Here is a 27061-nt window from a genome sequence, read left to right on the forward strand (position 1 = left end):
ACAATCATCATTACTATCTACTTCTGTTAATATACAAATGTTTAAAAAAAAGTTATAAAATTGCAGAGAAATGACGAATTATTTGAGTAGCAAACATTGGGTACATTGTTTTCACATTATCCTCTTTAATAAAATCCCTGTGTGCGTCCGTGTGTCCGTGTGTGTGTGTCTTCTGGTGAAGTGCGCATGCGCGGGGGCACGGTGCGATGCTTCAAAGGCCGCCTGACACGTCACACAAGACAGAGAGAGCGGGACCTATACAATATCGCACGGCCGATCCAATCGGATTTCGGTAAATGAGGTAAACATAACGCACGAAAAATCCAATCGGGTACTGAGACGCGGAGACCAGCTTCCCCAAAGAGGTGGGATTATTGTTTGTTGTTGTGCAAGTGTTCACTCCGAGGATGTCCGATGTGTCAATTTTCATGATATTACAATAGGATGACTTTTAAAAGTAGATTTATTTTCGCGCACATAAAATACGTTGCTAGGGAGACGCCATACATACAATAATCAGCTGCATGCCAGCACAGATTAAAATACTTGCTGGAGAGACGTATTACTGTGAGAGAAAATTAAAGGCATACAATACAGTGACGCATATTACAGCCACATAGAAGCCAGTATTACTGTAACAGAAAATAGACGGTCCTTTGCCATTTAATATAGACTGTTTCCTACTAACGTTTATGCACTACTATTCTAGCGCCCGTTATTGTAACGGGCTTAATGTCTAGTTGCAGTATAAAAATATAGAAATCAACGGAAGAGTAATTTACCACTATTTCATTAATATGTCATTGTAAGAACAGGACACAGCACAAATAGCATTTAAGAAAAGGATAATATCTAAAAATTCAAGAAAATGCATATTCAAAGGCAATTCTGTTAAACATGAGTTGTTTTGATACAAAAGAAAAAAATAAGAGAACACAAAATATACTTTACCTGTGGTCTTGAGGCTGTTTTACCTTTGGAATCAGAAGAAAGCTTGCCTTTATTTCCAATACGTGCAGCCTGCTCTTTGCAGAAATTAATATGTCTTTCTGCAGCATTCTCACTGAATCTCCTTTGACAATATGGGCATTGAATGTAATCTGCAGAACACAAGATTAAAACATGGTATAAAATTAAATATTCATGGAGTAATATTTTCTTAAAAACGCACAGTAAAACAACTAAATGAATATCTTTCATTTTTATTAAATGTGTAACGTATAGTAAATACAGGAATTGACTTTGAAAAGACACAACTAATTGATAGACTTAATATAGCTTAAACTGAACACACATTTTGCAGGAATAAATCAGCTTTGACTAACACGAAATATCTACTATACTATACTTGTATATTTCATTATTCTAAATTCGCAACTGCCTTTCATTATTTCAAAAACCTAATGAAACGTCTGCTTTTGCTTTAAGATTTAAAATCAAGGAATTTTATCTACAGTTTCCCTTTCAAAAAATAGTTATGTAATGAAGTAATGAAATTTCATGGTTTCGCTGAGATTAAAGGTTACTTTAACTCACATAAACAGTAGATACAATACAGAGAAAAGCTAAAACACACCTGACATTACTTTTAAAGTTATGCAAATGAATGAAAGTGGTCGGAAAAATGTTAAGTTACCAAAGATTAAGCAAAATTTCTTGTAATAAGTATACTGTGAAAAATACTAACAATAAATCAAATTGTAGATTCTAGTCTTACTTTGTCATGAGCTGTCAAGTTTTCTTCTAGATAGCTACTGAACATGAAGCTGGAATTACATTATACACAATGTGATCAAAAGAGTGTTTCCTAGCTTTATTTAGACTTCATATCTGTTTTCCTTTTGCCTTGTGTATATTAAAAAATTCACTATCTTTTGCAGCATGTTATTAGTGTCACCTGTACAGGATTTCAGGCCTATGTAAATTGTGAATGCTTCCTAATTTCAATTTTATTAAAATTAAGCATACTTACCAGGGTCATATGATGGAGGTGGTGGAGGAGGAAGAGGACCACCATCTTTTATTGTCTGAGTAAGATTCTTTGCTGCACGAATAGTAGCAATGAAGTCTTCATGTTTCCTACGCCAGTTTGATGATTTCTTAGGTGGTTCTGCCTTTATGGATGAAGAAGAATATACAATTCAAACATTTATCCTAAAATGTTATGAGGACACCTGCCTGAAATTGCATATCTACAGGCTAAACATCACATTATTCTTTACAACCAAATATGAATTATTTAAAATACAAATAAGACAATGCTTTAATTTAAATGGTGTAATGACACAGTGTCTGCTAACGAGCAAACGTCTCTATTCACTATTTATGATCTGAGCATAACAACTATTCTGGATTGCTATGCTTAAGAATTTTGTATATCAGTAACATAGTCTTGAAGATAAATCTGAAAGAGAAAGACAAGGTAGACTAGTTACCAGAATGACCATGATGGCTAAAACATGTAAAACGAAGGACTGAAGACATGTGACAGCAGCTGCACTCTGTTACAATAACTCTTAAAAGAAATCGAGTGAAGACAGCTACTATAGTTAAGTAAGACATATTGTAGGCATGGCAAAGTTCACAGGCATATAAAAAAAGACAGCTAAGACTGCAGTATTGCATTCTGTCTAATTCAATTCAGGAATGCAAGGGGGTTGAGGCAATCTGGCAGCACTGGCCACGAGACAGGAAACAGCTCTGAACAAAGAACAAGTCCTTCATAGGGCTTAACCCCACACACACACAGAGGACCAATTTACATCTGCCAATTGACCAAAAAAAAAAAAAAAAACATAAAGACATGGAAGCTCCATATGGAAAATGACCAAGTGCCATATTCAACTTTGTGTCACTAGATCCAAGAGGTGGCATTGATATCCACAACACCAATAATATCTAAAACAAACTTATTGTATATTGTAAAAAGATATTGTAAAAGATATTGTAATCTTTTTAGTTAGCCAATAAAAGGTGTCATTTTGCTATTCATAATGGCTAACACGGTACAACACCCTAGTACTAAAACAAATTTGTAAAACAGTGATAACAGGTATTGTGCATTCCTGGCTATTCTTCCCTCATAAAACACAAAAGTTTAGATGACATAATGTAGAAAAAAAGTGACTTTAATGGAAATGGTGATACATTTCCCCCATGCCCTCATATCAAACTTCCTGTTCAGCCATGGTCTGCCTTCTCAGGATTGGGAAAATATTCTCTAAAAATTTCCTTTCCAGGTGTACAATGCTTTTCTAGTGTCAAGTGTTTAGCCCAGGAACATTTCAGTTACACCATCATCAAGTTTTTCTCTGCCAAAGTCATTGAAAATCATGTTCTCTTTCAGGTTTAAATTGTATACTGTTTGTGGATTCATTAAAAGGTGAAACATGTATGACAGGTATGGTACTTCACATCACAACAGCTGGTAATCAGACAATTGTTATATCATGAGACTCAGAAACTCGTAAAGCATGCTTTAAAATCTTTTGTAGGTACCTAGGCCTGAGAAAGCATACATGTCAGTGTAGGAGAATTTTTGATATACACTACTAATACATTATTAGCTGAACAACTCTTGAGGGTACAGGTTACCAGCCACTTTGTTAGTCATTATTACATAACAACACAGCACACATAGTCAGGGTGTTCTCATCAGTGCGATGGTTCTAATTTGCTTGTTAGTCACATCAGAACCAATATTTGTCCACACCTCAACAAATCTCTCCCAATTAATTGACTCCACAGTTTCATGCCTTGGATAACTTTTTTCACATGATCATTCTCTACAGTTTATATTTTCAACTCTAAATGAATTGGACATATACCAGGGACTGTACTAATTTCACAAAATGTATGTAATACCTATAGTATATAGATTAAACTTACTTACTTACCTTCACTTAATAAAAGTCAGAGATCTAACTTGGTAACTCATTCCTGCTGGCCTGTTACATTAATGGCACTAGTGTTTTACAATATACAGTGGAACCTCGGTTTGCGAGTAACTTGGTTTACGAGTGTTTTGCAAGACGAGCAAAAATTTTTAATAAATTTTGACTTGATAAACGAGCGAGGTCTTGCAGTACAAGTAGTATGTATACTCTTTGTCTGCTGAGCGTTATGTGATCACAACTGAGCTGAGGGTTCTTCTCTCTCTCGCTGCGGGATTGTGGGCAATCATCTCCTATTCTCCATCTGAGTCGGCGTGCCTCACTCATAGTAAACATCCGTATGAGCGTATACTGTTTACTACATCATTAGCATTGTGACTGTGTGTGCGCGCGCTTGTGTGTGTATGAGTGAGTGTGTGTGTGTGTGTATGTGTATGTGTGTGCACGCGCACGCTCGTGTGTGTGTGTGTGTGTGCTCGCTCGCACACGCGTGTGTGTGCTGTGACGTGCGAGTCCCCGTCTTGCACACTAAAACACACAGCTGAGTCTCAGTATTTTAGCAAAACCAGCTTTATTCAGCTTGAAACAGACACAGCAGTCAGGCAGGGCCCTGCGCATTTATAATGTTCCTTGTTCCTTGTATCACCCATCAACGGCAGGCGCTTATAGCATGTCCGCTATCTTTTCGGATTCGCTTTTACGGCAAACTGCTACAGCACTGGGAGACTGCGATTGCTTTGGGACGCTCTTTCGCGTATCGTCCCGTTGGGTGGAATCCCACAAGAGTTTAGAAACTTACTCACACCAGCCATGATTCTTTTCAAAGGTAAAGTGCAGGTTAATTTGTTTTATGTATTTTTACTTTATATTTTGTATTAATCATTTTTCTATGAATAGTTTTGGGTTGTGGAACAAATCATCTGAGTTTCCATTATTTCTTATGGGGAAATTCACTTTGATATACAAGTGCTTTGGACTACGAGCACGTTTCCGGAACGAATTATGCTCGCAAACCGAGGTTCCACTGTAAATGTGCATTGCAATATTCTGAACTGCTTCAGGAAACCAAGAAAAAAATAACAAGGTGTTTGTACTGAAAGCTGACGATTCTAAAATTGCACTTTACTGGGTTGTGTGGTTCTTTGTATACCCATTACTAAATTGAGTCTTTCAAAAAGGTTCCTAATATCTGGACAAAAGAAGAAAGCTTTAATGTATAGCAGGCTACTTAGCAGATACTGACAGATCAAGTAAACCTGAAGTGTGCCTGTGTTATTGTATGTAGCGAGGGTCCTTTTAAAATCAGAAACCCATTGGCATTTCACAAATATACAACCTATTCATAGTTATTTACATGTGGATGGTTCTTTAAAGAGCCAAAAATGGTTCCCCTATGGCAACACCCTAAAGAACAACTTTGACATCTTTATTTTAAAGAGTGTACCTAGTTAGATGTTAAGATATTTGTAATTTCTATTCAATATTAAGCAGGTTTTCTAAAATATTAAAGCTCTTGCAAGTTTAAAAGCAACAAAGCACCCCCAAACCCACAGGTTCTACAATAAGCTTTTCTTGTTTTTTACTGCTTTTGTTAAGGCAAGGGTTAACAACTCATCCCAAAGTAAAAAATATCTTTAAACAATTTAAAATTCCCAAAGGAACAAAAAGAGTAAAGCAATGCACTAATCAGAACTTCTTTATTATTCTTCTTGATTATTTTTTATGATATGATATGATATTCCACACTGGGTAAGTAAGTTGTGCCCCTTGAAACAGTAACAAGCCCTTTTCACAGAGAAGCTAGGAAAACCATCACAATGTCTACAAAATTGGAGTGTCCGGATATAGAAAGCTGATACAGAGTGGCAGAGCGGGAGAGAGGCATGTCCATTCAGACTCAGTGCTCCCACGGCTGCTACTAAATATACTCAAGTGGAGGAAGTGAATACTTAAAATCATCAATTATTTAGTGTTTTATATTTGTATTTAACTTAGTCAACTTTGAAGAATGGGCATTAAACAGTCTGTTTTTGCTGATCAGTAACAAAAAATCCAAATCCACTGTTTTTCAATGTTGCATAACAATAAATGTGAAAATTTCCAAGGAGGTGAATACTTTTTATAGGCACTGTAGTTTCCTTACATACAGTATATCAGGACTGACACTGCAATATCCAGTGTGTATATACAGACTCAGGTAACGAAACAAGAATACTAAAGGATGCACATAAGTCAATGCCAAGTCAATACAAAGCTGAAAGTAACTAAAGTTGTATGATACCGAATTTGTGCTGCATAAAACTCTGTTTCCACTAGATAAGAATGGACCGCCTCCTGTTTTATCAATGCTTTACAGGAATGCATATCTTTTTCTAACGGGAACAATGTCTGTGAAGTGTATGGAACATAGCCATGTCTACTAATATCCCAGTTTAGCAGTTTCCTCCTTGCATGGCTTAGGAGTACTGCCCCTGTTTTAGAATATAACTAAATAGAAGAAGCTTTTCAGATACTAACCTTTAAAGACAGATTTTGGCAAATTAATTGTAGACTTTTATATTTTAACTCCTTGGTCTCATGATGATTGATACTTGACGCTGAAATAACTTCAATGTGTCATATACATGGCCATTGTGACACTTTACATGTTTATTGCGGCAATTTTCAGGCTTACACATATGCAAACCCTGAAATGTTATGAGGTCTTGCCAGTGAAATTATCAGGTCAAGTGTCCAGAAAATGGTTAACTTTGCAATGTTAACCCATGTTTGTGATTAGAGAATTCCCCTGTAAATTCCTAGGACAAACAGCATGCTCAAAAGTGGATACAGATGCTTTACCAAATACTAGCAGCCTGCTTAGTGTTTAGTCCAGAGTGTTACTTGGGCTATGAAAACCATGCTATAAGTGTTAGTCCTGAGTATCACTCAGGCAACTGTACAGATGTGTCTTGCCTAAGTGTTAGAACCGATAAACACTCGGGCTGTAAAAGTGCTGTCAGTGCTGCCATTCATTGGAGAAATTATGTCCGAGTGTAGGTTTTCACTAATCATGAAATATCTGCACTTTATCACCAATAAAGAAGTTGATGAGAATACCCATCCAGCACCCAAACTGAAGAAAACTTGGGAGATATACCAGGCCATTGTAGCAAAATTTCACAGCATTTACAGTGGCTACGGAAAGTATTCAGACCCCCTTCAATTTTTCACTCTTTGTTATATTGCAGCCATTTGCTAAAATCATTTAAATTCATTTTTTCCTCATTAATGTACACACAGCACCCCATATTGACAGACAAAAAAAAGAATTTTTGAAATTGTTGCAGATTTATTAAAAAAGAAAAACTGAAATATCACATGGTATTCAGACCCTTTGCTCAGTATTTAGTAGAAGCACCCTTTTGAGCTAATACAGCCATGAGTCTTCTTGGGAAAGATGCAACAAGTTTTTCACACCTGGATTTGGGGATTCTCTGCCATTCCTCCTTGCAGATCCTCTCCAGTTCTGTCAGGTTGGATGGTAAACGTTGGTGGACAGCCATTTTTAGGTCTCTCCAGAGATGCTCAATTGGGTTTAAGTTAGGGCTCTGGCTGGGCCATTCAAGAACAGTCACAGAGTTGTTGTGAAGCCACTCCTTCGTTATTTTAGCTGTGTGCTTAGGGTCATTTTCTTGTTGGAAGGTAAACCTTCGGCCAAGTCTGAGGTCCTTAGCACTCTGGAGAAGGTTTTTGTCCAGGATATCCCTGTACTTGGCCGCATTCATCTTTCCCTCGATTGCAACCAGTCGTCCCGTCCCTGCAGCTGAAAAACACCCCCACAGCATGATGCTACCACCGCCATGCTTCACTGTGGGGAATCTATTAGACAAGTGATGAGCAGTGCCTGGTTGTCTCCACACATACCGCTTAGAATTAAGGCCAAAAAGTTCTATCTTGGTCTCATCAGACCAGAGAATCTTATTTCTCACCATCTCAGAGTCCTTCAGGTGTCTTTTAGCAAACTCCATGCGGGCTGTCATGTGTCTTGCACTGAGGAGAGGCTTCCGACAGGCCACTCTGCCATAAAGCCCTGACTGGTGGAGGGCTGCAGTGATGGTTGACTTTGTACAACTTTCTCCCATCTCCTGACTGCATCTCTGGAGCTCAGCCAAAGTGATCTTTGGGTTCTTCTTTACCTCTCTCACCAAGGCTCTTCTCCCCCGGTAGCTCAGCTTGGCCGGACGGCCAGCTCTAGGAAGGGTTCTGGTCGTCCCAAACGTCTTCCATTAAAGGATTATGTGCTCTTGGGAACCTTAAGTGCAGCAGAAATGTTTTTGTAACCTTGGCCAGATCTGTGCCTTGCCACAATTCTGTCTCTGAGCTCTTCAGGCAGTTCCTTTGACCTCATGATTCTCATTTGCTCTGACATGCATTGTGAGCTGTAAGGTCTTATATAGACAGATGTGTGGCTTTCCTAATCAAGTCCAATCAGTATAATCAAACACAGCTGGACTCAAATGAAGGTGATCTCAAGGATGATCAGAAGAAATGGAAAGCACCTGAGTTAAATATATGAGTGTCACAGCAAAGGGTCTGAATACTTAGGACCATGTGATATTTCAGTTTTTCTTTTTTAATAAATCTGCAACAATTTCAAAAATTCTTTTTTTTGTCTGTCAATATGGGGTGCTGTGTGTACATTAATGAGGAAAAAAATGAATTTAAATGATTTTAGCAAATGGCTGCAATATAACAAAGAGTGTAAAATTGAAGGGGGTCTGAATACTTTCCATACCCACTGTATATTCTGGACCGCGATGTCAGCATCGATGAAAGTCTCATGGCTTATAAGGACAGACTGTCATGGATACAGTACATCGTGTCAAAAAGACCAAGATTTGGCATGAAGTTTAATGAGCTTTATGAATCTAAAAACAGGATACATTTGGAATTTGGTTCTGTACACTGAGAAAGGGCCAATATTCGATCCAAAATGCAATTAGTACAGTGTTGCTATATCATCTGTGTGAACTTTGATAGATGCTATGCTGGATCAAGGTTACTGTGTAATCATGGTCAAAATTTGTACTTCACCAGAACTATCTGACATCTTGCTGCAAAGAAAGACTGACGATACAGAACAGTGCATCCCAGCCATCATGGCATGCTGAAAGATTTAGACAGAGCTAAATTACAGTGAGGTTGTGCTAGTAGCTTGGAAAAAGGGTAAAGTGCTTACACTGAAATGGAAAGACAAGAAAGATGTTCATCTTCTTAGCACTGTACATAATGCACCTATAGTCACTGAACAGGCAAAAGGCAACTAGCAGGTTACAAAGCCATGTGCTGTGGTCGACCACAATAGCATGATGGGCGGCGTAGATCGTGCGGATCAAGAATTGACTTTCTATTCCGTTATGTGGAGGCAACAAAAGAAATACTACAAAAAGATAATTCATCATCTGGTGGAACAGTGCATTTGGAATGCATTTGTCTTATACAAACAAACAGCTGGTGAAGCTGTATCTTATTAAAAATTTACATGCCAGCTTGTAGAACAAATCATTGCTGCACATCCACCATCCACACTACCGCTAAAGAGACGTGGTCGACCAAGCACATCATGGATCAATGTTATTGGTAGATATTCATTGATAATATATACAGCAGACCCCAGCATATTCGCAGTTCAGAGTTCGCGGCCTCAGTCATTCACAGATTTTTCCTTAGAACCTATCTAATAATTGTTAACAGAAACCGCAAGTATCCTCCGCAATTTTTATGGCTTTTATCATGGCAATACTGCACTGTAGAGAGACCAGGAAGCAACTGTATTGGAAAACGCGGCTTGGGATGGTGAAAGTAGCCAATAGAATTTGAAACTGCAACTCCCAGCAGTGGCTCCGATTGGTCTTCTGCTGAGGGTGCTGGGGCTATTGGGGTCAAAGGATGTCAGCGCGGCTTTTAAAAAGGGGGCCGGTGACCAAAAGAAAAAAAAATGTTTTTGGAATTTGTGTTACAAGTTCCTGTCTGCCTGCCTTCTGTTGGTTTACCTGTACTTATTTGTTTTGTCCTGGATCGTTTTGTGCGTCTGGATTGTCTGCCGTCTGCCTGTGTACATGAGGACTGTAAGTGGATTCATGACCATCCTGCAAAGAAAAGAGCGCTCCTGAACCCATCCACCAGTCTTCACCATTTCAGGAACTAGCGGTAGGACTATCTTTACATTCCCATTCAACGTGCGGATCTCTGGACTATCTATTTTCATCATTACATTTCATCAATTGCCGTTTTTCATGATTTACTGTGTGTTTTGTTTGTGCTTTATTGTATTTAATGTGTAATCGCCATCAGGGGAACATCATTTATTTCATTTGTTTTCATTGCATTCTTTATTTGCTGTTTGATTACCGGTTTACTTTGTTTTTGTCTCTGTTTGTGAGTGCGTGTGGGTCCGGCCAAGGCTGGGTTCGTCCCTGGAATCTATGCCATAAAAATAAATAAATCTCCGTCTTCTTGACGGTGTGAATCTTAGTGGCACTGGACCACTACAGCGTTATTCATTTCTCCTTGCTGCTGACTGACTGTGATGCATCTCCAACTGAGTGTTCTTGCGTTTTCCATTTTGTTCCCCTTAACCCTAAAACTGCCACAACTGGCTATAGTCATTTCCCAGTGCCATTTGCGAGCACACAGGAGCTGAACAGTCAGTGCTGTACATTCGTTGACCAGCCAGCTCATGACCACTGCCAGCCCCTTGTGAGCAGGGGGCTAAACGCACCCCTAGAAGACACAGATGGTCCTCAAAAAAACCCTCTTAAAAAACGCTGATAGACTACCTTCACATTGCTCCCTTACTTGCTGGGCTTACTTGCGGCTGCTGTGTCGTGTGATATGCTTCTCGCGCTACGCTTACTTAAAAGCCTGAACAGCACGTGTCCTTTTTGGCTGATCGCTTCGTTTCTCTCTCATCCCCCAGACATCCTCTGCTCCTGTTGCGGGTCCCGCTCCCATTGTGCCATTATGACGTTTGCATATTCTTTTAATTGATAACTAACTGCATACTGAGCTTGTTTTACTTCTGAAAGAGACATGTTTGTTTGAAGTGTTTGAATAAAGTTCCTGTCTCTACAATCTCCTGTGATTCTGTGCAACTCTGTGACCCAAGTGTGACACCCTCAGCACTGCAGCCTGACTGTCTCTGGGACTGAGCTGCTGCACTATAGCCTGCCAGCATCAGCGCTTACCTCTGTGTCCTGGCACAGAGTACATATTGTTCCAGTAGTTTTTTTAAATAGTTTTTACAGTTCATTAGCAGTGTGTAAAATGATCAGTGTTGTAGTAATTGTGATGCTCTTTGCATGAAAAAAGTGTTCCATTAAAATTTAACTTTTTCTTTGTGAATTGTGACGTTTACTTGCAGCAAAAACATATTTGGCATCCAGGCATGCATTAATCCAAGTATGTGGCAGTTTAGGGCTTAAAGCCCCAAGATGCCGTTGAAACGCCCTGCACCTTCTAAGGCTTCTGGCAATGAAAACGCACTTGCATGAATTACAGTACATATAGTGGTAACATCGGTATTTTACATTCTAGCACTGCGGGAGACATAGCAGTACAGTACTGCGCAGTATATGGGTTTACCTTTACTTTCTTTTTTTAGGTATTGTATTAAGCTGAGTTTGAAATGAAATTAATGTGCTTTGGGGGCATATTTAGGGTTTAAACTATAAAAATCTGTATTTTTTTTTTTTAACCACATCCAAAATTCGCGAGTGCTCTAGGAACGTAACCCCCATGAATTTTGGAGCTGTACTGTATATCCAACAGAAAAAAAACAATCAAGAGTCCAACTAGTACCTGTGCAGTGTGCTATTCAAAAACTGATAAATCTGGAAAGAAAATCTGAAAAGAAACACGCTATTATTGTCCCGACTGTGACGCTGGATTGTGTCCTTCACCGTGCTTTAAGATTTATCACACAAAGGACTCATTTTGAGATTATACTCTTTTGGCATCAACAGTAGTATTATTATTATTACTGTTATTATTATTTTTGTTATTATTGTTCATTTCATATTATTATTTTTATTCATCATTACTATTATTATTTGTATTATTATTATACTTTTGAGATTTAATAAAAATGTAATTTTTCATGCCAAAAAAAATACAATGCTTTTTACATGTTTTTTTTGGAATAAAATGCAACACTAAGGAGGTTAAGTTGTGCATCTCAATTTCAATTTATAAATTCACAATGCACATCATGTTTTTTTCTTATCTTCCTCATTATCAGCTAGGCAACAGTGTGGTTGTTCATGGGGTACAGTTATAGTTACTTAATTACACATATTGATAGGTAACAAAGACAGAAAGCAATGCAAGCAAATTTTCAGACAATTCATTCTAGGCTTTACTGTACATAGAGGTTTCATACTACATTGGTTAGATGCATTGTTAAGGTTCTATTTCTGTGCTACCTTCTGGGCTTGATTTCAGGTTCAGAATAACCATAACAAGCTGGACTTAGCTTTGTTGCATCTGGACCTGCCTATTTTCTGAGAGTGACAGAAATACAATGAACCCTAATACTGAGATTAAACATTGTATGTGCCCATTACATTTATTAATATGTAAACATAACATGTATTGCTTTTATCTAATGGGGTGGTCTTAATGTTTCTAAATACCTCAAACGGATTATTAGCACTTATAATGGGTACTTTAAAAAGTAATTGGGATGTTCCACTGAATGTTCTACTGTTCACAGCACAACACAATAATTACTTATGAGGGTGAGACAGTAAGAAAACAAAGCCAAAATACAGAAGCATGCATAAACTTAACTTTGTATGATATCATGGAGTTTAGGCAACATAGCAAAAAAAAAAAAAAACACACTAATTAAAAAATATTTGTTAAAACACATTATTCGAAATAAGGATAATGCTTTATGTTTTTTTTTTTTTTTTTTTTTGCAAGGATGAATGTAAGTAGTTTTAAAGCCAAATGTTTGTCTATTTCTAGTGTCATTCAGACAGTTTAGTTTAAAATAAGGGAATAATACAATAGAGAGCAAGAAAAGCATTTTTGAAGAATACTCTATAGTGCTTTGCCAAGTAACAAGAGAAAAATAAACTGTGCAGCATGATGCAATAATAGGAAAGTGTGACTACATTTCAATTACATGATAGCAGGGCATTGAGACAAAGCCTTTTTTTCATTTCATACATTAATCTGTATCATCCATATTACTAACCGAAGGTTAAGGACGCAGGCTCACGGCTCATGGACGCATCGAGGCGCACGCGCACTGCAACTCAGCGCCCCAGAGTCAAACCCAGCATCGAAGCGCACGCGCACCGCCATATTGTGAGTGGCACTGCTGCGGAGTGAAGTAATGAATAATGTACTGCTTGGGATTGTACAAACTGCTGTACGCTCCAAACCAAATCCCGGGGGGATTACATTTCATAGGTAAGGCTGAACAATTGTTGTGGTTATATTTGGCCGTTAGAAAATCCCATAAAAACAAAAACGAGACCAGATGGATCTATATTACTAACCGAAGGTTGTAGATAAAAACAATAAACGAACGCTCCTACAACGCGCTTCAGAAACACCACAAGCAAAGGACTCACGGCTCCAAATAGAAAGAGCTCAACTAACGGAAATACAAACATGAGCCCGCATGGATAAAAACAATGAACGAAGGCGCCTACAACGCGCTTCAGAAACACCAGAAGCAAAGAAGTCATGGCTCCAAAAAGAAAGAGCTCAACTAACGGAAATACAAAAACGAGCCCGTATGGATAAAAACAATGAACAGCAGAAGCAAAGGAGTCACGGCTCCAAATAGAAAGAGCTCAACTAATGGAAATACAAAAATGAGCCCACATGGATAAAAACAATGAACGAAGGCTCCTACAATGCGCTTCAGAAACACCAGAAGCAAAGGAGTCACGGCTCCAAAAACAAAGAGCTCAACTAACGGAAATACAAAAACGAGCACGTATTGATAAACACAATGAACGAAGGCACCTACAAACGCGCTTCTCAAACAGCAGAAGCAAAGGAGTCACGGCTCCAGAAAGAAAGAGCTCAACGATTGGAAGAACAACAGACAGCCGCTGAACAATTCCGCCAGTTAGCTGACAACGGGAAGCAGCTTTACTACAAATATATTTCTTTCATTAAATGAGAACTCTCCCAGGACGCTCCCACCCTCCATGCTCTTACATCCCTACATAGATTGGAAGGAACAGAAAGTAATTGCCATTCTTAGATTTGCGATTCTTTAGAGAATCGGGGATAACTGGTTGTTTAAAAGCTAAAGTTAACCATTTTAGGTCAACATAGAAGATAGTGAGGAAACAGACAGAAGGAAATGAGCCTTTCACAGCAGAAGCTATACCTGCATTAGTATTAAACTGAATGTTGGCAGAGGTAGCTATAAAGAGTAGTACCAAAATGTTCCTGAAAATCAATAATTCCATTAAAACATCAAAAGGAAACCGACAAAAATAGCAGTTACTTTTGATTGTCATTGAGAAAGGAAACCAGCTGCTTCCACCATCCACTTACTGCTTAGACACAGTGTAAACATGCGTCTTCCTCCAGTAGAAGCTGGCACATTTCATTAAGAGATAACTGCAGTGAAAGATGCTACGAAAATGCATATATGGGGAAGAGGATACTACTTTAAGTATATATATTCTCACACAGCCCTGCGGTGGGTTGGCGCCCTGCCCAGGGTTTGTTTCCTGCTTTGCGCCCTGTGTTTTTGCTGGGATTGGCTCCAGCAGACCCCCGTGACCCTGTAGTTAGGATATAGCGGGTTGGATAATGGATGGATGGATGGATATTCTCACACAGGAATTCTTAGTAAGTATATTTGACATTAATCCAACCTGGCATCTTTTCACTAATGACTCATGCAGACTATGCCGAGTATTTTGTGTGGTGGGTCAGGTGTAAGATATTATTTGCTCATTTGCTGTCTCTAAACTGTTGTAACAGAAAAATGTAGTTCAAACTGCCTGCTTGTTTAACCAAGACATTCTGACTTTGTACCACTACATTTAAATTGTTAAATGAGATAATAAACATTTAACATTATATTTTTTTCTCTGTTAATAGATCACATATATGAAATCTTATTTCTTTTAACCAGGTATTCACCCATGACCCTTAATTATTAACTATTTTGGGACTCCACATAATATTTAATAGTAGTGGTGTGTTCTGGACCATGTTGTTTATCTGTACAATAAATATGGTGTATGAAAAGCTTTGATATATTATATATAAATGAACCTAGCTAATTAAAATTAAAATTAGATGACTCAGGTGCTGCCGCAAGTGGCAGCCTTTCCAGCAGGTCCGTGTACGACTATATTTCTACCTTTTTCTCTATCTCTCTGATCACTCCTATCAATTTATTTTATGTGGACTCGCTCCCTGGACACTTTTTACTACTTGGACATGGATTTTTACATGCCGAGACTCGTCGATTCAGGTAGTTAACTTCAAGCGCTGAGAAAAAAGGCCCGTGCTGGTGTGGTTCCCTATTTACCCAACGAGGTAAGAAGGCGGTATCGTGGCAGCCCAGCCGGCGCTAAGCTAAAGGGTAAGTGGCTAGCGAGAAAGTGGCAACATAAGCCTTCGGTGCCTTCTGTGATCCTGGGAAATGTGAACTCACTACCAAATAAGATAGACAAACTGGCTGTGGTGGTGAAAAATGTCAGGACCTACAAAGAATGCAGTTTGTTGTGTTTTTGTGAAACGTGGCTAACAACTAACATCCCAGATGCTATTGTGGAGCTACTCAGGTTTAGCACAGTTAGAGCGGACAGAGACGCAAATACCTGCGGGAAGCAGAAAGGAGGAGGACTCACTCTCTATGTGAATATAAGGTGGTGCAACTCTGGACATGTAAACGTTAAAGTCTCCAGTTCCTGCAGGGACATCGAACTTTTGGCCATAATTCTGCGTCACTACTACTTGCCCAGAGAGTTTGGACACGTCATTGTTGTTACTGTTTACATCTCTCCTCGGGCAGACGTGGAGATAGCGAGTGACATCATCCATTCTGTTATTGCTAAACTGCAAACACAGCACCCCGAGGCGCTTGTGCTAATCTCTGGAGATTTTAACCATATGACGCTGGACAAAACATTACCTGTCTTCTCCCAGTATGTGGATTGTAACACCCGGAGAAATAGGACTATTGTCCTTCTGTATGCAAACGTTAAAGACGCACACAGCACCACCCCGCTGCCTGCGCTTGGGAAAGCAGATCATAACCTGGTTCTGCTTCAGCCTCACTACAAACCAAGAGTGAGGGAGCTACCTACAACCACACGCTCATTCAGGAAGTGGTCCCCTGAGGCAGAGCAGGCTCTGAGAGACTGCTTTGGAACTACACACTGGGATATCCTGCAGGGATCACATAGTGAGAACATTGAGGAGGTTGTTTACTGCACTACTGGATGGATGGATGGATGGATGGATGGATGGATGGATGGATGGATGGATGGATGGATGGATGGATGGATGGATACTTTATTAATCCCAGGGGGAAATTCACAAATTCACATCAACTTCTGTATGGACACTGTAGTTCCAGTAAGAACAGTACGCTGCTATGCTAACTAACAACAAGCCATGGATTACAAGTGACCATCGAGAGAAACGTGGAGAGAGCAAACCTGTTGAACAACTTCTTTAACAGGTTTGACCACCCTAACCCACTCTCACCTCAGAGTACTGCACCCTCCACCCATCCTTCTGCTGATGCCAGCATAGAAGAGACTTTCCCCCACCCACAATTACAGCAGCCCAGGTAAGCAGAGAACTGAGGAGACTTTGTGCCAGCAAAGCAGTGGGTCCAGATGGAGTATCGCCACGACTGCTGAAGGCCTGTGCGTTGGAGCTGGGGAGTCCTCTACAGTGTATCTTCAACCTGAGCCTGGAACAGGGGAGAGTCCTGAGGCTTTGGAAAACTTCTTGTATCACCCCAGTCCCAAAGGTATCACATCCTAGTGAGCTGAATGATTTCAGGCCTGTCACTCTGACGTCACATGTGATGAAGACCATGGAGCGGCTGTTGCTTCACCACCTGAGGCCACAGGTACGCCATGCCCTCGACTCTCTGCAGTTCGCATACCAGGAGAAGGTGGGAGCGGAGGATGCCATCATCTATATGCTACACCGATCCCTCTCCCACTTGGACAGAGGCAGTGGTGCAGTAAGAATTATGTTTCTGGACTTCTCTAGCGCCTTCAACACCATCCAACCTCTGCTCCTTACAGACAAGCTAACAGAGATAGGAGTAGATTTATACCTGGTGGCATGGATCGTGGACTATCTTACAGACAGACCTCAGTATGTACGTCTCGGGAACTGCAGGTCTGACATTGTGGTCAGCAGCACAGGAGTGCCGCAGGGGACTGTACTTTCTCCGGTCCTGTTCAGCCTATATACATCGGACTTCCAATACAACTCGGAGTCCTGCCACATGCAAATGTTCGCTGACGACACTGCTATCGTGGGCTGCATCAGGAGTGGGCAGGAGGAGGTGTATAGGAACCTAATCAAGGACTTTGTTAAATGGTGCGACTCAAACCACCTACAACTGAACACCACCAAAACAAGTAGCTGGTGGTGGATTTTAGGAGGATCAGGCTCCTCATGGACCCCATGATCATCAGAGGTGACCGTGTGCAGAGGATGCAGACCTATAAATACCTGGGAGTGCAGCTGGATGATAAATTGGACTGGACTGATGCTCTGTGCAAGAGAGGACAGAGCCGACTATACTTCCTTAGAAGGCTGGCATCAGACGGTTGTGGCAAGCGCCCTCTTCTACGTGGTGGTGTGCTGGGGAGGCAGCATAAAGAAAAGGGACACCTCACACCTGGACAAACTGGTGAGGAAGGCAGGCTTTATTGTAGGGACGGAGCTGGACAGTTTGACATCCGTGGCAGAGTGACGGGCGCTCAGCAGGCTCCTATTAATTATGGAGAATCCACTGCATCCACTGAACATTATCATCTCCAGACAGAGGAGCAGCTTCAGCGATAGACTGCTGTCACTGTCCTGCTCCACTGGCAGACTGAGGAGATTGTTTCTCCCCCACACTATGCGACTCTTCAATTCCACCCAGGGGGGTAAACGTTAACATTATACAAAGTTACTGTCTGTTGTACCTGCATTTTTATCACTCTTTAACATTGTTTTTATCAGTATGCTGCTGCTCGAGTATGTGAATTTCCCCTTGGGATTAATAAAGTATCTATCTATCTATCTATCTAAAAGATGGTTTCTGTTAAATTTCTTCAGTCTGCGATGGTTCATCAAACAAGGCACATGGAGGCTCCACCAGCTGGTATGAATAAATAATGGTCATATAAATATATTAATAAATTTTCTTCCAGAGGTAGAAGTGAACTGAAGAATATAGAATACTTTTGTAGATCATACATCTCCCCTTTTTAAGTTCAGTATTCTGTTTAAATGAAACTGAAATAGCCAGTGTAAATGGAATACTTGAAGTGCCAATAAAACATATGAAATGAGATATTTGAAAGCTGACACTTTATTTTCTACATTTTTCTATAATCTGGGATGGCAATGAAAAACATACCATATGAGATCAACGAGTAACCTAGCTGGATATCATACAGCAATTATCATTATTTGGCGGAAACTACTGCCAGGATAACATTATTGCTAAAGTAAATATTTGACTTGTAATGCCATTCACATGCAATTAATCCATTAGTACAAAATGAAAATTACTAGTCAAGCATAACAATTAAAGTGCGTTTACTAAACAAGCAAATAATAGTTGCCATGGTACCTCAGTGCCTGTTTTTGCTAACTCACAATACAAGTATAAAATAATGCTGTTACAGCCTGCAACAATAAAATCAAATCTACTGCAACTGAACTAGATTTACTAAATATTGCATAAGCTAGAAGCAAGAACTGCTCAGCAAAGCACATTCTCTTAAAATACTGTATTACCTTGCATAGAGCATAAAGAGGAATGGTTCATTACATCTGTTTGGAATATGAAGAAAATAAGCCTTAATAAATTTGACTGACCACATTTAAACACTCCAGAGTTTAAATAATACTGTAGAGCAGATTATAAATGAATCAGAAAAAGAATAAATGAAATACAAATCAAACCATTAAGATTAGCAAAAGAAAAAACAAACTTCATAGCTTGGTCTTGTTAGGAAAGAACATATGGAGTAACTTAACTGTACTTCAGTTTGAAAAACTAAATGGAATACATATTAAATAATTTAAATCAGTGTACTTTTTATTGTCCTTCAAATAAATAATGCACTTTAAGATGGAAATACTCTACAGAGCAATCAATTTCAATAAAATACTTAGTTGCTGTATAATGAAAACATTACTTTTATATAAAAAAAATGCATCACATACCTTGGGTTTTAAAGGTTTGACTGTAGAAATATCTGTACCCTCAGCCCTCTGTCTGCTTGAGTCAAATATTTTACGTCTTTTAGTAGTATGTGTTTGGCAAATAGTAATGTGCTTTTTCTATACAAAAAAAAAAAAAAATACACAAAAGTAGAAAATAAGGTACTAAGCCTGAAATAATGAATAGATGTCTCCAGTTTTGTAAGAAACAACATCAGAACAGGTTATAAATATTTATTAAAGCCTTATTAAAGATAAAAATATATAAAAACCGCAAATAAACTATACTGAGCAAAAACTGCATCATTTATCACTGAAAAAATTACTTATGTATAAAAAATATAACATATGCACTTCCAACCTGAAAGGGAAGCAGTGATGAATAGTTAAGAGATAACTTGTAACGCAACTCTAAACTTTCAGTGTATTTTTAGATTTGCCAGATTTTCAATTCCTATTCACCCAAAGTTTTCAAAACATAATGAAATACGAAAGTTTCCTCAGGAATAAACAAAGATAAAGATTTTGGCAAAAGTTAAGTAGGAAGAATTTTGGACAACAGGACCTTCTGCCCAAAAGTCCTATTTTCAACCACTCTACATGGTAACCTGTTATAAATTATGTACCTTAATCCTTTAGACAAAATATTTTCTAAAATTGATGTATAATTTAGACTTAACCAGTTTGACTTAATCTGGTCTTAGAATATAGATCTTTTTACCTTAATTAATGTGCCTACCTACCATCTTCAGATCCAATACCTCTTTGTGTAATTATATTGTGACAGGGAAATTGTGTATTTATTTTTTCAGAAAAGCTCTGTGGCTGAAAGAGAGGAGTATTCAATAATTCAAAGCAACTTCTTGTAATGTTTCATTTGTCCCTTGCTGTTGTAAGCACGCTTCTTTGTATTTTAGAAGTCACTTACTTTGTTTGCTCTGACAGTTCTGTTCATGGTGCCATGATGGGGATGTTATCACTCTGTGGTCCTAACCAAACTCCTAACCACAGGTTGCCATTAGTGTGCCTGTGGGAAGGGATTCATTCACAATGGAGACACTTACATTTAAAAGTTAATTTTAACTGTGGGAAAGAAGAGTTTGATGTAGAATAAGGTACCTCATCTTATATACTCACGGATAAGTTCTCCCGCGGTTAAGTCATGCCTTGATTTTACAGTATAATTTCTGGTATTTTATAATGTCGGTTGTATAAGTCAAATGCGAAAAACTCAAAAGCTATTGGTACATGGGATTATGATATGTGAACGCCCACCTGAGAGAGTAACCACGGAGCATACGGCCTTTTTTTCTATGTGGATGCAGCAATGCGCTGTATCAGCGCATGCTCATACTTATCTATCTCTCGCTCTCCATTGTGCCTGTGTAACCACACAGTAATACCCCAACTATTCTGAAGTGACTTTTGCACTGATTTGTGTTTTTTGTATCTCACACCCTCATACATCTCTATCATAAGAGCATCCCTTATCTACGATGGAGCGTTTGATCAGAAGGAAATATGATGCTGGTTTTAAATTAAACGTCGCTGAAGTAACAGAAGAAATTGGTAACTGCGCTACTGCAACAAAATTCAATGTGTCTGAGAAACTGGTACGAGATTGGAGGAGGCAAGAAGATGTAAAAAAAAAAAAAAAAAAAAATTAGGTGTCTCATTTTTGAACAGGCGTATAAGTCAGGTCTGATTTTATAATCGATTTTTCAGGTTTCAAGACCCAACATATAAGAGAGCATATATGGTAATTGTGTAACACTTTCTAAATATGTATATGCTTTTTTAGAATCATTTTAAAATGCATTTCTCTCATAGGTATTATATATAAGATAAATTAAATAATAGATGTGCCTTTTAAAATTCTTCATTTAATGTCAATAGTAAATTCCTGGGAGGACATGGGAGTTTCTACAACATACATGAGTTCAATTTCACAGTTAAAACATGGAACTGTTGAAGTAAGAGATATATAGTGTTAATAGGAATGTAAGAGACTATAAATTAAATTTCTATAGACTTGTATATATGTTTCTACAAAGATTAGATTCATTTTAGATTCATTTTTATGATGTACACTGATTATTCCAGAAGTAACTAACAATATTTTAGCAAGCATGCATTTTGCAAGTTTTGAGTATTGGACTAGATAACAGACATGTCTATTATGAGACACGAATAATGCAAGATTATTTTTCTTTCTTCCCCCCACAGACTTTTTTATTGCCATTGTACAATAGTTGGTCACTACTGGCTTCTAATATGTCATAAATTATTTTCTCTCCATTCTGGATGAAAACAGAAAATTCAATGTTTTTTAGTCACCACTGCAGAGTACATGGAGTAAGTAAAATACATACAATAAAAAATCACTTTTGGGTTATTCCTTTAGGCATATCCTACTTTGACTCGTACTCTGCACATGCTATATAACATTTTGTATGCCTTCTTAATGGCTTCTGAACACTGTCTGGATGTTGATAGTGACAAGTCCATTATGACTCCTAAATCCTTATCATAGCAGTACTTTCAAGTTCAGACCTCCGTTGTGCATTAAAATCTAACATTTTTACTTTCTACGTGTAACACCTTACCTTTAAGTACATTAAATTTCAAGTCTGTATGCCTCTGTAATGATTCAACTGGTTCTAGATCATCTGCCAAGCCACCTACTGCATCTTGGTATCATCTGCTTATTAATCTACTTCTTGCTCATGTTCCTATCCAAATTATTTATATACAACCCCAATTCTGTGTAATAATGCTGTGTAAAATGTAAATAAAACAATGTAAAGATTTACAAATTTCATAAACCCATATTTTATTCACAATAGTACACAGAAAATGTATCAAATGTTTAAACTGAGAAAATGTACCATTTTAAGAAAAGAATAAGGTCATTTTGAATTTGATGGCAGCGACATGTCTTAAAAAAGTTGAGACAGGGCCATGTTCACCACTGTGTAGCATCCCCTCTTCTTTTACCATAAGTATGTGTGATGGACGACCGGCTATGGACTCCGGTCGCCAACCCCAGGCCGCTAGGAGGAGCCCTCCGGACAGCATGATAGTCCATGAGGCCCTGCTGGCATTCGGGGCACCATGTAGTTTTTATACAGTCCTGCTGGATACCTTGGGGGCCACCAGGCGTCGCTGTAGGGGGGCTCGTAGGCTCGCATGTGCCCTATAACCCGGGAGTACGTCACGGTCACGTGACAGGAAGAAACGACGTGCTCCCGGGTTGAAGAAAAGGACTGTTTACCCTGACCCGGAAGGGAAAAGGAACTGTGGACTGTTGAACGGGAACACCTCCGGGTCAGGGTGTATAAAAGGACTCTGGGAAGCCCAGTACACTGAGCTGAGCTGGGAGGAAGGGTGGCAAAGTGTCTGGGAGTGTGGAGGATTATTGATTGTTTATTGATTTATTATTTGAGTATTGTGGAGTGGAGGGTGCTTTGTGCACTGTATTGTCCGAATAAATATAATTATTGGACTTTTACCTGGTGTCTGGAGTTTAGTCTGAGGGTTCAAGAGGACGACAAGGGCCATAATCTATCACATATGTCAACATCTGGGAAATGATGAGACCAGCTGCTGGACTTTAGAAAAGGAATGTTGTCATATTCTTGTCTGACATAGGATTCTAGCTGCTCAATAGTTCTGGGTCTCCCTTGTCATATTTTCCATTTCATGATGTTCCAAATGTTTTCAATTGGTGAATGGTCTGGGCTTCAGGTAGGTCAGTTCAGCACCCGGACTCCTCTACTAATAAGCCATGCTATTGTAATAGATGCAATATGTGGTTTAGCATTCTCATGCTGAAATATGCAAGGTCTTCCCTGAAAAAGACACTGTCTGGATGGGAGCATATCTTGCTCTAAAATCTGTATATACCTTTCAGCATTGATGGTACTTTTCCAGATGTGCAACCTGCCAATTCCATAGGCACTAATGCACCCCCATACCATCACGCTTTTGAACTGAGTGTTGATAGCAAGCCGTATGGTCCTTCTACAATTTAGTCCTAAGCACACACCGTCCATGTTTTCCAAAAAAAATTTCAAATTTCGATTAATCTGACAACAGAGCAGTTTTACACTTTGCCTCAGTCCATTTAAATGAGCTTTGGTCCAGAGAAGACTATGGCGCTTCTGGATCATGTTCACATATGGCTTCTTCTTTGCATGATAGATCTTTAACCTGCATTTGCGGATAGCGAACTGTGTTCACAGACAATGATTTCTGGATGTGTTCCTGAGCCCATACAGTGAATTCCATGACAAAATCAGGCCTGTTTTTAATGTAGAGCCGCCTAAAGGCCAGAAGATCATAGGTATGCAATATTGATTTTTGGCCTGGTCTTTGGCACACAGAGATTTCTCTAGATTTTCTGAATCTTTTGATGATATTACATACTGTAGATGATGAGATATTCAAAGTCTTCGCAATTTTACGCTGAGGAACATTATTCTGAAATTGTTCCAAAATTTGTAGACGCAAGTTTTTTGCAGATTTGTGAATCTCTGCCCATCTTCACTTCTGAGAGACTCTGCCTTTCTAAGATGCTCTTTTTATACCCAACCATGATACTGACCTGTTGTCAGTCATCCTAATTAGTTGAAAAATGATCCTCCAGCTGTTTCTTTTCCAGCCTTTTGTGGCCCCCATCCAAACTTTTTTGAGACGTGTTGCTGCCATCAAATTTAAAATGAGCTAATATTTTTTTTATGAAATAGTAGAGGGTCTGAATTTCAACATTTCATATGTTTTCTATGTACTATTATGAATAAAATATGGGTTTATGAGATTTGCAAATCATTGCATTCTGTTTTTATTTACATTTTACATAGCATCCCAACTTTTCTGGGATTGGGCTACTATTTTAAAAAATATCACAGATCTCTTCCTTCCCGCATGCATTAAAAAACCCCACAAAAACAAAAAAAAACACAAATAAAAACTTGAAATATTTTAATTTCATATATGATCCGTCTTGTTTATACAGCACCAGGAGAATGTGAAACCTCCATGAACAATAGCCAGAACATAGGCTTAGAAACCAAGATGCTGAACACATAAGAAGGAAGTTCTATCCTCTGCACAACCATGCTGCCGTACAGCATGATAAAGTAATGTTTTTAAAGAAACATGAATATATAATGTAAATACTGGGGTGAAAAAGAAATACATGAAACTTTATGGTACCCATACTTACTATAACTGCTTGAAAAAATGTCCTTCCACATATTTTGCAAGGTATAAGGTCTTCATCCGGACCTATGAAAATTACAAAAAAATGTATATATATTTTATATTATATATAAAGATATAAAGCTGTTTGATTAAGAACCTAGGCAGAACAGTTTTACTCATACTGTAGCTTCATAAGGGAACAGGTAGGTAAAACAAACAGAAGCACATTGCAATACACTAGTCTACACAAAAATATTTTTTGTTTGCTTCTGGGAACTTCAGAGCAGTTCTTTATTAAGTTTTTTACACTGATTTCATATATGAAATCAGAATTAAGCTACCTCGTCAGGTTTTTGAAATACACATCATTAACGTTTGAATATCAATATATCAACACGATATCTGGAGTTTGGACTATATCCCACCAAAATTGTTTTGATGCGTTTATTCTGAAAACAAACCAGAAGACAATACCAGAGACACGTTAAAAGAATATTTATGTAAATTGACCTCAATATAAAAGTGAGGTCAGCGTGCCCAAAAATGTTGGAGGCATTCGCTTTGCGCTTGTACTGCACATCCATCTCTCTTTGCAAGAACAAACAGTAGTCACCCATCATGCTCAGAGTGAATTTTTCCCCGATATCAGTTTTCCATCACCTTTATATCTTGATGAAATCTTTCCCCCATGCTCATCTCTGACATCGCTTAGATTTGGTGGAAAAAAGTTGAGATGAGAATGTAAAAAATGCGTCTTCAGTGACATTCTGGCTCCCATAAGCTAATACACTTTCAGCAGGTTCTCCACAAGCTCAGTACAACTCTCTGCTCTGTGACTGTCAAGAAAATTCTGGACAACCTGCACGAATGAGGGTGCTGATTCAGTTGGCTTCAGTTTCCTTTTGAACTCATCATCAAGCAACATTTCACGTATTTCAGGGCCAACAAAAACACCTTCCTTAATTTTGGCTTCACTTTTCTCGAGACCAAACATTTCTTAAATGCTGAAACGCATCACCTTTACTGTCCAGTCACCCTAGCTGTCCAAGACCTGGAACATCAAAAAATGGGACGTGCTGGACGAAAACGGTTTTCAGATTTGGAGTCAGCAAGTGAAATTTGTTAAAGTACAGATGTAGAGAAAAGCCAAGCAAAATGACACCTTTTATTGGCTAACTAAAAAGATTACAATATGCAAGCTTTCGAGGCAACTCAGGCCCCTTCTTCAGGCAAGATGTAATCACAGGTGTCATTTTGCTTGGCTTTTCTCTACATTCATAATGGCTAACACGGTACAACACCCTAGTACTACAGATATTAAAGTACAGATGAAAGAATCCCACTAGCAAAATGATTGTTGACCAGTGTAATCTAAATCGAGAGGTGATGAAAACGTGAATAAGCCTTTCACCAGCAGTTTGTGACAGAATTGGCTAAAGTGTTGTTAACACTACGCAGGCAAAAGAAAGAAATTTTAACAATGTGTTCAATGTGTGTTTCAAATGACAGGTGACTCTTAAAGTAACTCCAGGTTTATGGGCATCAGTGGTAGGTGATACCTGAAAAATATCAACATTTAGGCTAGAATGATTAATCTGATGTATAGAAGGGGGAGTACCAATTACAATAACTTCAGTTTAGTTGAAGGAAGATGAGCTGCTTGCACACCTGATTTTATTTCTTAACTCATTTAGGGCTAATTTTTTTTTTTTGTTTCTTTTTTCCCATGGCTGAATATTTTTCCAAAAACTAACTTTTAAAAAAAAAAAAAAGAACACAAAGCAATTGAAATCAACAAAAAATATTTACTTTTGACAAATGTTACTGTCTTGCATGTTGTATGAGCCTGCATACTCTAGGATTTCACATACATATCACATACATTTTACACAGCAAAGTCCTGCAAAGTCTGATCTCGCTCAAAACAGCCAATTTCAGTCATTGCCACATTGCACTGCTTACAATATGTGTTGCTTTGGTGCCTACTTTTCAATTGTCTGTTGCTGCACTTTCTCACATATATTGTTAGTGTGTACTGTAGAGAGACAAGTCACCCGTTTGCCATCGTGCCATGCCACTGTCACCAAGTTTTCTGCCCGCATGAAAACCGTATTGTCACCTCTTTTCATCTTCAGCCTGTCTGGCTTCAACTGTGAAGCCATGTGAATCCTGTTCACCCTCACTGTGCCACAAGCTCCAATTCCTCTGCTCTGTAGCTCCATGAACAATTCTGGGCATGTATAAAAATTGTCCAAATGTACACAACATGACCCAAATGTTCATAGCCCTGAAGCAGCTCCAGCACAACCTGACTTGTCAAGGGACAGTTCTCTCTTTGAAAGAAATACTTTCCTGTATATGTAATTACTTTCAGGCAGAAACCAGTGTTTGCTTCTGCCAGTACAAAATCCTTTATGCCATACTTTGTGGGCTTGTCTGGCATATATTTGCAGAAAAAAAGGTGTCCCTTTTATTTTATCATAGATCCATGCACAGACATATCACAGCCAGGCTGATAA

General features: G+C 38.7%; 1 protein-coding gene across 1 annotated transcript in view; it reads right to left on the reverse strand.

The window, feature by feature from the left end:
* Positions 1-27061, reverse strand: part of zc2hc1a (zinc finger, C2HC-type containing 1A) — a 60225-nt gene that overhangs the window by 23382 nt on the left and 9782 nt on the right. Inside the window, exons 2-5 of the mRNA XM_028803436.2 lie at positions 24565-24626; positions 19341-19457; positions 1973-2114; positions 952-1100 (exon numbers count right to left, since the gene is read on the reverse strand). Coding sequence (XP_028659269.1) covers positions 952-1100; positions 1973-2114; positions 19341-19457; positions 24565-24626 — 470 coding nt within the window. The remainder of the gene's footprint in view (positions 1-951; positions 1101-1972; positions 2115-19340; positions 19458-24564; positions 24627-27061) is intronic.

This window comes from Erpetoichthys calabaricus, chromosome 6 (genome assembly GCF_900747795.2).
Source record: "Erpetoichthys calabaricus chromosome 6, fErpCal1.3, whole genome shotgun sequence".
Classification (NCBI taxonomy): Eukaryota; Metazoa; Chordata; class Cladistia; order Polypteriformes; family Polypteridae; genus Erpetoichthys; species Erpetoichthys calabaricus.